This window comes from Fusarium keratoplasticum, chromosome 6 (assembly GCF_025433545.1).
Source record: "Fusarium keratoplasticum isolate Fu6.1 chromosome 6, whole genome shotgun sequence".
NCBI classification, from domain to species: Eukaryota; Fungi; Ascomycota; class Sordariomycetes; order Hypocreales; family Nectriaceae; genus Fusarium; species Fusarium keratoplasticum.
In genome coordinates this window covers 1,342,729-1,357,101 of record NC_070534.1, presented here as the reverse complement: position 1 = coordinate 1,357,101, position 14,373 = coordinate 1,342,729, and the positions used below count along the sequence as shown (strand labels likewise).

Sequence of the window (14,373 nt, the reverse complement as noted above, 5' to 3'; positions counted from 1 at the left end):
CCTATATCGCCAGGTTTGCGATTCCAGTTTCCGACGTCGGTGTCCGAGCCTTTTCGCGGATCTCGTCGGTATCTGCTGGCACCGCCGGCAGCGCGTCGAGCTTCTTCTGTACCTCGGCCGCCTCCTTCTCCTCCCTCGCCTTCTGCTCCTCTGCCTCCTTGAGCCGTGTCTCCTTGTCCTCCTTCTCGCGCTCCTGTGCCTCCATCGCCTCCAGCTCGTCGTCGAGCTCGCCCTCGTCCACGACTGCGCCTGTCGACTCGGCCAAAATGGCGCCCACCTCGTCCGTCGAGGTCATCTGCTCCCGCAAACGATCCATAACGGTGTCGACCCGGTCCGCGCTGCCTACCTGGGCATTGAGGCTGGCCAGCGCATCAGTCGACGTTTCCATGACCTTGACGAGATGGATGTTGTCAGCGGCCTGCTCGAGCTTGGCAGCCACTTGTTCGAGTTGGTTGAGGGTGGCGTAGCGAGTGGCGAGGGACGACTCGGCGAGTTTCTTGGACTTCAGGGCTGCAAGAGCGGCAATGCGGTTCTTGCGGGTGACGGCGTCCTTGGCGGTTTGTGCGAGCTCGTCAATGCGTGTGTTGAGAAGATCAGTCTGATGCTTTAGACTTTCTGTCACTTCCTTGAGGGAAGCAATAGCGGCGTCTTCCTCTGTGATGCCGCCTTGCTCGCCGGATCCCTTGATCCGGATTGTCTTTCCGTCATATTCGATAACTCCCTTATCGCGCGAGAGGAACTTGAGCAGCACATCCAGGTCCGTATCTGTCAAGCGCTGGTCCTTAACCAAGGCTGTTGAGAAGGCCTTTTGGAATTGTGCTTTACTAAAGACGCGATCGAACCTCGAGCTTCTCTCCGCCATGAGGTCGCCCAGCTCCTTTGCCGCGGCCTCGACGTTCTTGACCACCACATACTTGCCAGTCGGCAGCTTATCATCTCCCCTAGATGGATCCACCACTCCAAGCTGGCGCAGCGTCCAGCCCATGAGACTCCACGGCAAACTTGACCAGCTGCTTTGGTATATACTCTGTTGTGATTTGTCAAAGTCGTTGAGGGGCATGAAATCTCGTCCAGCGGTCGCCTCGCGCACGACGGTACCCAAGGCCAGCGGTTGACCAAACTCCTTGGACTCGAGGGATCGCAGTAGTCCATCGTCGAGATTCAGGACAAAGTGATCGGGTTCTGAGCCGCGGTGGGAGATGAGACCCCGAGCAACGAGGTCGGAGAGGGCCTGGCGCCAGGCGGAGATGTTTGCTTGGTAGCCATCTGGGTTCAGAGTGCGCTGGGATCGAAAGTCCGAGTATCGTGCGGGCAATCTCGACCTAAGGGAAGTACACGGTTAGCAAATAAATTCCATTTATAGCATGTAGGACAAGTAAGAAGAGCGGTTGCTACCTTGCGAAGCTGGGGTCATTTCTAATGAGGTAGTCGGCGAGCTCGCCCATGATGGAGTCGGGCACGCTCAGCTGCGCCGGCGATAACGTTTGGCAGAGTTGAAATCGCAAAAAGAGAAGGGTGGTGTTTCTAGAAAGATCTGTTCATAAAAATCGCAGTCCCTAATTGTTAAAGAAAAAAGTCGAGGTTGCAATCAAAGGGTGAAGGATGACGACACATGTGACGCCGTGAATGGGAGATGGATCATTTGTTGGTGGTGGGATGAAAGTGGCTTGCTTGTCGTCAGGGACAATGGCTGATGGGGTTTAGTGGCTTGATAGCGAGCCAGCGCTTATCGGTTAGTGGTCAGGGGTCAACTACATCACCAAATCTAGCATCATGACTTACAGGCACAACACATTCACATAGAGGTAATCGATTAGCCAGGTTGTGGTCGAAAACTTGATTGAATTCATTTTCGAGTTTCCAACGTGATGTAGAAGAAACGCAATCCCAACTCAAACTTTGATCCATAAAAACGCCGGTCACTCTGACAACACCATCCAAACCCCAAACACCGACGCTGTGGTCTGTATGGGACGATGCCCTCAGATGAGTTTTAGAGAAATCCTCATATGAGTTCTAGAGAATCCCTTAGACGAGTTTTCGAGAAGGAAAACAGACCCAGAAACGCCCCCATGCTTTCCCTCTTTTCCAGTTCCATCTAGGAAACCTCCGAAAACTGAGTGAATTGGATCTGGCCGCCATTCTCAGCAGCGTCTATGCGCTGTTTGTACAAAGCCTTTGCAAGCTTGTACGCCTCCTCAGCTTCCTTCATCTCTGTCTCAGCAAATTCCTTGGCTTCAGCGATGAAGCGGTCATCTTTGGCTGTAGAGCTGTCTGGGCCATCAGCGGCGGCACTTCGACCGACTCGCTTCAGGGTGTTCTCGGGAGTAGTTGTAGGAGCAGAGCTAACCATGGTGGCGGCAGCGGCAAGGAGTATAGTGAAACAGTTGATGATTCGGACCATTGTTGTGGTGTTTTGTCGGTCTCCAGTTGTGAATAGAGAGTAGGGGTAGGTAGTGGTTATGAGGAGCGAAAGATGAAGTTGTGATGAAGTCTTGATGAAGCCTTTATGAAGTTGTGATGAAGTTATGGTGAAGTTGATAAATTCGATGACTAGTGATTGATGATGGAAGTGGTGTGAGAAGTTGTAAAGAAGTGGAAGAGAACTACGATCCTGGGGGGATGGATGGGAAGATATATATACACGAGGCTCCGTGTTTGGGCTCTGGGTCACAATGTTTTTCCATGTCTTGATTGAATTTGTTGGGAGTCGTCTGAGCCAAACCTTGGTGTTGATAATTGACTTTAACCTAGATGCGAGTGACTGGTGACCGTTCTCCCCCGACATGATGCTATCGCCACCACAAGGAAGTTAATGCATTTGTCTCATAAGCTTATTCTCTGGGAAAATTAGTGCCCTATTTGCGAAACCTTCTGCCCTTACTTGCTAACAGTTCAATTCCAGAGTCTCTGGAGGCCAAGACCAGTGGGCAAAACAACAAGAGATATCCCACCAGGGTGGATTCAGATGCCATGCAGACACAGGTCCGCCATTACTTGGCCAAACAGAGCCCAAATCCAACAAGAGCAACTTTTCTAATGATTCTAGAAGAGTTCATACGACACTACCTTTTCTCAACGAAGGTCATTCACATGGCTAACCTTTAAGGCTATGCAAATAATCAAGGGAACTTGGCAGCACCTATTTGCCAATTCCCCGAAACCCCTAAAAAGTCTTGCGTGGATTTAAGGTATTGGTTGACCGCCCAGTAAGTGATGAGATTGGATTCATCTTTTGGGAAGTCGAGTACAATGAGACCTCACATCTCAAGCTCCTTGAAAGAAGGCATATTCCAGCTCGTGACGGTTTTGATCAAACGCTCAGGGATGAAACGAAAATTAAGCATCAAACAGATAAAAGAGTCACGATGCCTGTGATGGTTAAAGCTTATTCCACTTGGTGTTCGACGCGCCATACCGCCGTTGAACAACAGTTTCAACAGTTGGGACATCTTTAACTTTCGGCATCATGTAGGCCTTAAGCATTCTCCCCGCCTTCTAGAAACTACCTATACCTTCCTGGCTAGCTTGACTGACGTAGGTAGCCAAGTGATCCTCAGCATGCACGACCACGCCCCCAAACCATCGACTTGGGGGCGACGGTATAGGGTTCATGCCAGACCACCACAGCAATCATGATAGATGCCATAGAATGAAAACATAGTAATTATTGAAATATAGGTACGCTGAAAATATCATGAATCATTATTTCAGGCTCCAGCCGTAGTCCCTCAAATTCACCCCCCAAACAGCCCCAATCCACCCCAAACCCCACAGCCAACTGCCTCAATGACGTCTGAACCATGCCCATCAAAGGAGGGGCTGAGGGGTCCCCTTCTCCTCACCAAGCGGCTTCTTCGTCACTTTGGCCGGGGATAAGGCAACCTACACAACATGTGATAGGCCAGAAATCCCTGTCAAGCATCCCCCGATAGCCAAGGTTCAGAGGTCATGATTCGCGGGGTAAGAAAAGTGCGCCCTCTCAGTCACAACTCCAACGACGTGTATGTAACTCGAGTTCGTTATCAAAGTACCGTCGCTAACAATTCTCCCCCCACTATTCCGTGTGTATCCTTCCAGAGCCGAGGGACGGCTTTGCTAAGATAGCGACCCGTAGATACCTGCTAGCCTTAGCAAGGATCTGGATACCTTGACAACCTCTTCCTGTTCCTCTCTTGACTCAGCGTTTTCTGACTCCTTGTCACTTTTATCCCAATCAATTGAACCCATCTGCGGCTCTCTCTATCATCTCCATCAAATCACATCATCCTCACTCTTCTCCACCTCCTCACTCGGCCCTAGCCCGTCCGAATGAACACCACCCGCCGCGTCTTCACCACCGCATTCACAACCCTAAACCTCTCGCTCTCACGCCCGACTTCACTCTCACCTCTCATCCGTCCCCTCTTCACCCGTCGCACAATGGCTTCCTCCGCAGCTGCCAAGCGCCTCGCCGGCAAGACCGTTGTCGTCACCGGCGCCTCCTCCGGCATCGGCCGCTCCACGGCTCTCGAGTTTGCCCGGACAGCGCCCAGCAATGACCTCCGGCTCATTCTCACGGCTCGCCGTATTGACTCACTCAAGGAGCTCGCTGATCAGATCAAGAGTGAGGTTGGTGATGGCGTCAAGGTGCTGCCCTTTAAGCTCGACGTGAGCAACCCCACCGAGATCAAGGGCTTCGTGGGCAACCTGCCCGAGGAGTGGAGGAACATTGACGTCCTCGTCAACAATGCGTAAGTCTCTTCTTTTCCCCCTCATTGCTCGAATGAGTAACTTATGCACCATAGCGGTCTCGTCAAGGGCGTCGCTCGGGCTCCCGAGATCGCCGAGGAAGACATTGGCATCATGTTCAACACCAACGTCACCGGCCTCATCAACATGACTCAGGCTGTTCTCCCCATCTTCCTCGCCCGCCCCGACGGGGGCCACGGCGACATCATCAACGTCGGCTCCATCGCCGGCCGGGAGCCCTACCCAGGTGGTTCCATCTACTGCGCCACCAAGGCCGCCGTCCGCAGCTTCTCTGAGAGCTTGCGAAAGGAGCTGATCGCCAGCCGTGTTCGTGTTATTGAGATTGATCCTGGTCAGGTTGAGACTGTGAGTCGAGCTTCCATTCATCAAGTTCCCAACTTGTTTCTAACAGGCTTCTAGGAGTTCTCTGTTGTGCGATTCTACGGAGACAAGTCCAAGGCCGATGCTGTGTATGCGTAAGTCAACTCACCAGTCCACAAAAGGCATCATGTTCAGAGAATGTCGAGAACTAACCGTCTCCTTCCAGTGGATGCGAACCCCTCACTCCCGACGACATTGCTGAGATTATTGTCTTCACGGCCACCCGTCGGGAAAACGTGGTTGTCGCCGACACACTCGTCTTCCCCAACCACCAAGTAAGAAACCTCACCTCTCAAAGCATCGCAAAATGGTTGACACCTGTTAGGCTGGCGCAGGTACTCTTCACCGAAAGGGTGCTTAAGTTAGATAGACAAAACAAGACAATAGAGTTCATGTATAAAAGTGCATCAGATAAGTCCCAATGTCATGTCAAGGACGGAATACCAAGGTATATTCATATTCGTAATTTTAAATCAAGGGCTACCACTATCGGACGATCTACTCGTCCCCAGTGTATCCTGAGAATGGCATGCTATGAGGCAGTGGCCAAACAGTCAAGCCCTCTACATCTCGCCGGAGCTCACATGGATGTTCGAAAAGTTCTCTTGCCCAAAACCCATTTGCCCCCGAAGGAACAAAAGAGACCACGAATGGTCTTGGGTCACAGGCCTTCTAAGTTCGATAAAGTTTCATCTTCCAACGTTCCGTTAAGAACCCATTCTGGGGTGAATCGGGCCCTTGCCGTCAACAAGTGACAGCACCGCTGGGTGAGCATGTAGCTCGGTTTCATTCACATCAGCACAACTAAAGGCGGACACTGTCACGCGCGAGAGGCTCCTGCACCAAAAAGACCGGGAAATAGTAGTCGTGATTCGTCACCTACTTTGCTTTTGTTTGTAAGCCCTCAAGGAATGAAGTCCTGCTCAGGGCACCAACGGTTCCTTTCCCCAGACGCCTCGCTAAGAAAAACACCAAAAGAATGGCCCTAAGAATATCGTCAAAGAAGTATGCCATTACCCGCCTCAAATTGTGCAATCGCATCATGGCGGGAGACAAGAGAGCAAGAGTATAGCAGGTTCCATCTGTCTAGTCCCCAGAATGTTGGAACAAGGGCGAGATGGACTCGCCGTAGTGGTTGCGCCGAATGGCCTCGGCCAACAGGAACGAGAGATCGAGTACCACGAGCTTACTGATGTTGCGTGCCCTGTCCTTATCAATGGGGAAGCTGTTGGTGACAACAATCTGGTGGATGCACTCGCATGCTTGCAGTTGTTCAAGACTGTCTCCGCCAAAGATGCCATGAGTCGCCATGCAGTACACCTTCTTAGCCCCGCCCTTCTTAATCACGGTCTCAGCGGCAGCAATCCAAGAGCCGGCCTTGTCGATCATGTCATCCACGATGAAGACGGTCCGGTTCTTGACGTTTCCAACCAAAGTGATCATGTGCTCGGCGTTGGGGTTTTCGAACGCATTGTCCTCCTCATCAGAACTTGCTGCCGCATCACCGGATCCTCCAAGAGATTGAGGCTCGGGGGCGAAGAACGATGACGCATGGGACATGGTCATGGGATCCTCGTCATGTAGACTGACATCGGCGGCGGATCGATCAGGGGAGGGGAAGTCGTCCTCAACAATACGTCCCTGGACCAGGCGGCCATGTGTGACCTCGTGTGCCTTGTGGTCATCATAGTCGGCCTCGCCGTTCACTGATGGCTCGGGCGACCGAGCTGGGGGTGTAACGTTGTCATCCGCGGACTCGGCAAGACTCAGGTTAGAAGTGCGGGCCGACGAGCCATTAACTCGCTTAGGGGAGCCCTGCAGATCCGTCACAATCCGCGAGGTTCGTGGAGGAGTAACATCCCTCTTAGGGGTCTTCTCACGCTCGGATGCTGGCTCACGAGCACCGCGGTTGGGAATGGGCCGGCTCGATTCCAACGCTGGTTGGCTATCGACACTATGATCGAAGTGTCTCATGATCATACTAGCCGTCATGTTGCTGACACGCTTCCGATCTGTGGTGACGATTCCAAAGTTGAGCTTGAGCGCATCGGCGAGGGACGTGACTCGCTTGGTCCCTCCCGCATTCTTGGAAACAACAACCGCTTCGCGCCAGTTAGGGACGTTGTGGCGGATCCATTTGGCGAGGATGGGCTCGGCATGGAGGTTGTCGACGGGGCATTTGAAGAATCCCTGCATCTGGGATGCATGAAGGTCGACGGTGATTACGTGCTTGACACCAGCAACACCCATCAGGTTGGCAAGCATGCGAGCCGTAATAGCGCCTCGATGGGACTTCTTCTTGGACTGACGGCTGTAGGGGAAGTAAGGGAGGACGGCTGTTGGGCAGCGATGCCAAGTCAGCCTACGGGATCTCAAACGGGAAGAGATAACCACGAACCAGTGACCTTGTTGGCAGAGCCGCCCTTGCATGCCGAGATCATGATGAGAAGCTCCATGATGGAGTCATTGATGCTAGAGCTTCCAGACTGGACGACAAAGACATCCTTCTCTCGGACGCTTGTCAAGATTCTGACACTCGTCTCGCCCTTGGGAATCAGTTAGCCTCGAGAGCGTGCATTGAAACGCCATTGATTGATCGGAGACACCAGCGCCCTAGAAGGTGACAAAGGAATGCGGCCCAGGGATGGTGACTCCAGAGGACAATGGCGATAACGGCGAGGGGAAGCTCACATTGGAGAACTGAGTAAGCTCGGCGCTGGCAGGTTGCATACCCAGATTCTCACAGATCTGGCCTGTGAGAACTGGGCATGAATTGCCGGCAAATATCAGCGTGTTGCGCATCTTGGGCAGCCCATCAATCGATGCGTGAGGATGAAGCGTGGAAAGATTGAGAGGGAAAGAAGGTTGGGAAAAAGCTGCGTTGCTCAGGTGGGAAGCTTTTTTTTTCACGGACGCGGTACAGAGCACCGTGCGAGCCGAGCCAAGCCACTTCTGCGCACGGGACCCAGTGTGCGCCGTATTGCTTTTTTTTAGCGGCCGCACGGCAACAGGTTGGGTTACGCAAAGGGTTATCGGCGGCTCTCAGCCAGTCGTTATCTGCGGTGTCATACAGTGCCAAGCACTGTCCTTGCAGTTTGCAGTCCCGCCGTCGGTCACCAAGCGGGGCATTTCGGAAAGTGCGTCACAGCCTCGCAACCGGAGGCCGGAATCCTTGCGAACGCATCCAGCCGGTCGCCTCTGTCGCGTGTGTTGCCTTTAACGGGTCGCTCAATGCGTGACAACGTCTCACTTGGAGGTTTTCTAGAAACGGCCAGCATTGGATCTTTCCCTCAAGGACAACCTTCCGTTTTAGATTCTCAGCTTCAATGAGAGTGGCACAGCGAGTCCATTAACCACTCTCGCAATGGGCATCCCTCATCTCATCTCTACCCTAGAACCCTATGCGGTTCATGGAGTTCTTGACAACGACCGAGTAGTCATTGATGGCCCTGCCTTGGCATATCACATTCTTCACATCTGCAATAGACATGGTATAGTCCAGCCCTCATACCAACTCCTCGGGGATACCACCATCGCATGGCTAGATGAACTCGTCAGTCGTGGTGTAAGTGTGTGAGTCGCCATTCCTTCTAAGGGAGTCCAAGCTAACTCGAGCAAACCAGTGAAGCCATTTACTTCGACGGCCATCTCCCGCGAGCAAAGCGACTAGTCCGGATGGAGAGAATGGTGAAAAGCCTCAATCAGCTCAAAGTATCGCACTCCAAGGACCCAAGTGGCTTCTCTCCGGCCTATTTTTCAACTGCCAAGGAGACTCCCCCAACACTTTTCTCCTCTACACAACACCTGGGAAAACCAATTCTACCACCCAGTTTCCATGTACCAGCAATTATCGATGCGCTACGACTTTGCAACCGCTACGCAAAATTCGTTCATCTCGTCCCCGGCGAGGCTGATGCATACTGCGCCCAGCGGCTCTCAAAATCTGGAGGCACAGTTCTCACCTCGGATTCAGACCTGCTGGTACATGATCTAGGCCATGGCCGTGTCGTGTTTCTTCGCGATATCTATCTTGATGGTCAATCGAGACTGGCGTGTGCTAGCTTCTCCCCTGCGCATATCTGCGAGAAGGTGAAGCTTTCACCTGCATCTGAGATCTGCCGGTTAGCTTACGAGCGTAAGCGCTCGCCTCATTCCACGCTTCCTCAGCTTCTGCGAGATTGTGCCAAGGGAGTTGCCGACACAGCAGGTTACGCGGAGTTCTGCCATGAGTATCTTGATCATGAGACAGCACCATTGCCCGTGTCAACGGCAAGCGGGGATATACGAATTGGGACATTAGATCCCCGGATATCAGAGCTGATTCTACAGCTGGGCAACCAAGATGTCCAACCAAATGATCCAAATGGCGACATGATCTTTCTACCCATCCTCCTTGAGAACCCCTCCCGCGGAAGTGCCTGGGAGCAGAGTACTCCAATCCGCCAACTGGCTTATACGGTGGCTCGATGGATCATTCCCGGCCCATCATCAATCGTCCAAGAGTATCGGCGTGTTAACACGAGCGTGCAAAAAGGCCGACAAGTGCACATGCTACCCAAAGAAGCTGCAAAGGTGTGGGCCCAAGACCTCACGAACCTGATGTCTGAGGCCAATGTGGAATCACGGGGCGATGCAGTTCAGGCATGGCATATGCTCTGCCTAACCTTGGACATTAGACACTGTTGCGAGGAAGGCAAGAAATCTCACGTACTGCAGATTCTTGAGGAATGCTTGCAGCAAACAGCGTTCAAAAGAGTCTCTTGGGACATCATCCACTTCGTTGCTCAGCTGCAGGCGGCGCATTACTCGTTCCGCCTTCTTAAACAGGCCATATCCCTTGCATCTGTCGAGGAAACAATGCCGGAGCTACATAGCATGCTTTCCTCCCTCCCGTCGTTGGCCGAGTTTCCAACTATCGAGAGTACCCTAGAGTTTCTGCGAAAGAGCGGCGATGCACAGATCTTGAAAACCATCACTAGGCTAGTACCGTTACCAAACACGGATCCTGAAGAGCAACCTAGGAGAACTTCGACACCAAAGAAGCGGAAGGCAGTCAAGCAGCATGGCCGCGGCAAGAAGGCTGGACCAGGAAACACGGCCACACGTAACCCGTTTGATATCTTGTCCCACGACACATGAATATAGTCGTAGTCACATGATATGCATGATTGACTTATTTGCTCTGTTTCCCATGTCACCCGACAATCAAAGTTCAACTATTCCCAAAAACATATCCCCGACCGTTTATCTTGTAGGCCTATCTGCCACCCTGTTACGCCGCTACCATGACCATCCTTCCTAGGTGTACATCAGTCGTCTCAGCATAATTCTCATCTATTCATCCATTTCGTGTCTGTCCGAGTCCGTGAATATCGTCCAAAAGCTTTGACAAGGGGCTTTCCTCTTCCTCAACATCGTTCACGTCCCGAAGGAGCTCTTCCTGCGAACTACCATTCCCTGCCGATCGGATGATTCTCCATGCACGCCGAAACTCATCTCGGATTGATACAATACCATTGTGTGTGACAGTTCGAGCGACATTGTGGTCCAATTCGAAGGGGTCCTCGATAGCAAACAGATACCGGTGCCGGATTTCCTTGAACTCGGTGTTCTTGCTTGCTGTGTTCACTTGCTTAGACTGCCCGCCTTCGTCAGATATGACTTGCCCTTTGGGGGCAGCTACCTGTGTAGGCGTTTGTTCAGTTTGTGGTGGAGGATGAGGACCGGCCCCTTGCGCGTCTAGGACTATGACAGTCTTTGCTCCTGTCCAACCCTTATTTTGCTTGGTCAGCAACCCGCCTGGTGTACGCAAACTGAGCACGTCTCGGCCCCAGTCGAAGCCTCGGCTTGATAAGGTGCTCAGCATCGTACTATGAGCATAGTACTCAAAGAAGCCACGGAGAAGATGGCCGATTGTTGCGTTGTTGTGATTTAGTTGATTTGCCTGAGCAAGACCCAGTATTTCCTCTTCGTTGCGCCAGAATCGGATGTCATGACCACGGCATAGTGTTGCCTTCTCCCGCTCGACAGGCGACAACCCTCGTGGGAGTGGAGGAGCCAATTGTTGGAGATTAGGACTGACAAAGGGCTCTGCGACGTTGACCAGGTAGTGAAGTACCATCAACACATAGCCGTAGCTGCTCAGAGTTCCACGGTACCCAGAGTTAATTCCACGCATTTTCGCCCAATGCTTGACGAATAGCACCATCGGTCGCACCCGTGGGTCTGTAAGAGAGTAACATCGCAAGAGCGCCGTATTGTGCAAAGCCAAGTGAGCCGAAAAGTTGATATCGCATTGGACGCCTGCGCCCGTCTTAGGGAACTCCAGGCGATCTCGGTATCGGTCACGCGGCTGATTGGGGGCCAGCTTGTGAGGGTCTGGGAGGGCCCTGATTCTCGCTACCAGACTAGAGGTCACTGGCGTAAGAGGAATGATGAAGTCGGTATTCGCAGAAGATTCGTCTGACTGCTGGAAGGGGGCTCGGAGTAGGGCGATGTACTCTTTGATATCTGGAATCACGGACTCGTCATAAAGATCCTTCTCTATCGCCCGCTCGAATTCCCATGCCAGATGGATGGCCTTGTGCATACGGATGACGGCTCTGATTGGGATGTCCCCGCCTCGTGATGCGATGTGATCCGTTATAGTCTTTCGAATTTCCTCTTGATGGATGCCGTTCAAGTACTGAGTGACCACCAGACGGGTCCAGTCTGAGGCTGCGAGCTCGCTCGCTGGCCGTAGAGCATTGATTATATTCAGGGCTCGGGTAGAGTAGACAATGGGTGCTTCGTGTTGCGTTTGCTCCAGGGACACAAACTGCACTGAAGGCGCCTTCTTCATCTTGTCAAGAGCCAGCTGAAGTTCCTTGGTGTAGAAGACAGGGTCCACGCCGAAGTTCACCTTGTTTTGAGCCTCTTCCCAGATTTTCATCGCTTGCTCAGCGAGAAGACGAGGTTGTTGGGCTCGCTCCTGGACACCTCTCTCCTCCCAAAGTTGCCGGATCTGCTCACCCTCGATTTGCGTATAAACGCCGAGAAGCGACCGGTTGGTTTGCCCATTGTCGACGGATTCAAAAGTGAGAGATGGGTATCTGGCTAAGCGACCTCGAAGTTGCGGATCCGAGAGGCCAGCGACGAAGGCCTGGCAAACCCGGTTCAGAATGTCCCAGTCCTGATCTGCAAGATCGCGATAGTTGGACACGGTGGCATCGCGACCACCCGCTCTACGGAGAACGCGCTTTGCCAAACCGTAGTATGAGGCGAGTGTATTCTTGGGACCCTGTTTGATATCGAAACTCTGGGGTTCTGCTGTCAAAGAGGTTGGCGACGTGACCTCAAGAGATGTTGACGTCTTGGTTTCAGGACCAGCAAGACCAGTCTGATCATTGTCGTGATCATGCTCGTCATCTTCGTGAGTTTCGTCAAGTCCGTTTTCCCATTTGAAGCGCTCTTCGAGAAGATCTTGTCGTAGCTTCTTGGGCGGATCCGAGCAAAGCTTGATGATGGGGACTCGAGTGCGGGTTAATAATCTGGCACCCAGGCCGGCATCTAAGAAGGCTTTCTCTAGTAAGCGCGGGATCTGAGAACCGGGAGCATCAGGTTGGATGGGGGACATTGGGGACAACAGCCCAAGGTCCATGTCGGAGGCCTTCGTAGCAAACCCCGAGGATAGACTGCCAAAACATTTAAGCTGAACCGAGAGTGGATCGAACTCTCCTTCTGGGTTTTGCTCTTTCTCGCAACGGGCAATGGCCTCTTGGCTGATGGCTTCGATACGGCAACGAAAGGCCTCCTTCTCCGCAATCTCGGATCTCTCGATCTCAGAGTTGGAAACCACCTCAAAACAAAGCCGGTCAAGGAGAGAAGCCTGGGCGCTGATTTCCTCGGGGGAGAACTGGGGGTCGCGTCTGGAGTTGTAGAGGTGCATACCACCACGACTAAGCTGCAGGGGCATAGAATCCGCAGGAATGCCTGGCGGCTGGCAATGAGCAGAACCGTGTGGTCCAATGCCCTGCTGAGGGCCGTTCCATGAACGCTGACCATACGAACCGTTTTGGCGACCATCGTAATGTGTCGTTCTTGGATGAGAATTGGTGTGCATGTGGCGCTGGTAAGACTGAGAAGGTCGTGAGTAGTGTGAAGTCGGACTCTGATAGGACCTTGCAGGCGGGGATTGCTGAGATCGGGGGTCAATGGGAATAGACAATTGAGAGCTCATCTGGCGTCTTTGTGCCTGGTTCATCCGCTTGCGCGATGGCTTGGATGGGGGAGGCCTTGCGGAGGGCTCACTCGGAACGTTGCTACCCATGCCATTTTGTGACTTTGCGGCCAAGCCAGGAGCCGTAGCCTCCGACTTCAGAGGACCCTGCGCGGGGATGCCCGAAGAAGATTTTCCGGTAGAAGCATCCTGTAATGGCCCATTGTTGGAGAGGATTAGGTTGCGAAGGTGGTTCTCAAGACCGGCCTGCTGGCCGCCGTTGGGCGCGCCAGGCGGCGGTTCTGGACGATTGGATAGCATCGAGACCTGTCCAATGCAACACGCTGAACAAACGAGTATCGTGAGAGCTTGACAGGATAATATCTATCTTGAGTCGGCAGTGGTGGGTAAGTTGGAGGCCGGCTTAGATGGTTGACCAGGGTATGGCTAGTCGCTTCTCAGGCAAAAGAACGTCGACACAAAGGAATTGAAAGCTCGAGGACTTTAGGCTCCTTAGGAAGAGAAGAAACGTGAAAGAGATGAAAAAGGGCCGCGCGACAGCCTGTAGCGATAATTGAGTGTCCAGGGAGCCATCCAACTTGAGGGAGGGGTCTGGATGGTGGGTGTAAAGATACAGCCGGCTCTCTTTGGCCCATCACCTCGCTTGAGCGGGAAGGGGCAGCCTGTGGCCGGTCAAAGAGGGAGGGGTAGGAAGGGACAGGAAGGGATTGGATGCGGCACAGTCGTCGACGCAAGGACGGATGCGTGTGAGATGTTTTGAAAGAAATTGGGAATGAGGCGACAAAGCAATGCTGGATGATGCTCAGCAGCTGTCCCTGTTTGTAGGTAGAGGCTCTGCAACCCCACAAAATGCCCAGACAATTGCCCTTGCCAGTGGACACGGCCGGATACAGTGCCAGACCCTGCGCGCCAACTGTGTATCATGCGCCTCTTATCAGAGTTCCACAGCGTACGCCGGTATGTCACGAACAGTGTTGGAGTACTCACAAGTACTGTGCTTACCTGCAGTTCCAATGCTCCACTCAATTGAAATAAAAAGGCCA

At 52.8% G+C, this 14,373-nt stretch overlaps 6 protein-coding genes across 6 annotated transcripts; 2 read left to right on the top strand and 4 right to left on the bottom strand.

The window, feature by feature from the left end:
- Position 1: 1 nt before the first annotated feature.
- On the bottom strand, positions 2–1,445 carry NCS57_00839100 (uncharacterized protein; the record flags this gene model as incomplete). Its single annotated transcript, XM_053058207.1, has 2 exons — positions 2–1,322; positions 1,396–1,445. 2 exons carry the CDS (start codon positions 1,443–1,445, stop codon positions 2–4), a joined length of 1,371 nt encoding a protein of 456 aa, XP_052912038.1.
- Positions 1,446–2,098: 653 nt separating this feature from the next.
- NCS57_00839000 (uncharacterized protein) lies at positions 2,099–2,404 on the bottom strand (the record flags this gene model as incomplete). The annotated part of the gene is made up of 1 exon (XM_053058206.1): positions 2,099–2,404. The coding sequence occupies one exon, from the start codon at positions 2,402–2,404 to the stop codon at positions 2,099–2,101; it is 306 nt and encodes a 101-aa protein (XP_052912037.1).
- A 1,907-nt stretch (positions 2,405–4,311) lies between these two features.
- Positions 4,312–5,473, top strand: NCS57_00838900 (uncharacterized protein; the record flags this gene model as incomplete). The annotated part of the gene is made up of 5 exons (XM_053058205.1): positions 4,312–4,733; positions 4,788–5,097; positions 5,152–5,207; positions 5,279–5,387; positions 5,438–5,473. The coding sequence occupies 5 exons, from the start codon at positions 4,312–4,314 to the stop codon at positions 5,471–5,473; spliced, it is 933 nt and encodes a 310-aa protein (XP_052912036.1).
- A 725-nt stretch (positions 5,474–6,198) lies between these two features.
- On the bottom strand, positions 6,199–7,966 carry NCS57_00838800 (Ribose-phosphate diphosphokinase; the record flags this gene model as incomplete). Its single annotated transcript, XM_053058204.1, has 3 exons — positions 7,804–7,966; positions 7,511–7,658; positions 6,199–7,448 (listed from the first exon to the last, which is right to left on the bottom strand). Exons 1-3 carry the CDS (start codon positions 7,912–7,914, stop codon positions 6,199–6,201), a joined length of 1,509 nt encoding a protein of 502 aa, XP_052912035.1. The 5' UTR covers positions 7,915–7,966.
- Positions 7,967–8,476: 510 nt separating this feature from the next.
- Positions 8,477–10,251, top strand: NCS57_00838700 (XPG-I-2 domain-containing protein; the record flags this gene model as incomplete). The annotated part of the gene is made up of 2 exons (XM_053058203.1): positions 8,477–8,685; positions 8,736–10,251. The coding sequence occupies 2 exons, from the start codon at positions 8,477–8,479 to the stop codon at positions 10,249–10,251; spliced, it is 1,725 nt and encodes a 574-aa protein (XP_052912034.1).
- A 199-nt stretch (positions 10,252–10,450) lies between these two features.
- NCS57_00838600 (Polynucleotide adenylyltransferase) lies at positions 10,451–13,630 on the bottom strand (the record flags this gene model as incomplete). Its single annotated transcript, XM_053058202.1, has 1 exon — positions 10,451–13,630. One exon carries the CDS (start codon positions 13,628–13,630, stop codon positions 10,451–10,453), a length of 3,180 nt encoding a protein of 1,059 aa, XP_052912033.1.
- Positions 13,631–14,373: the final 743 nt, after the last annotated feature.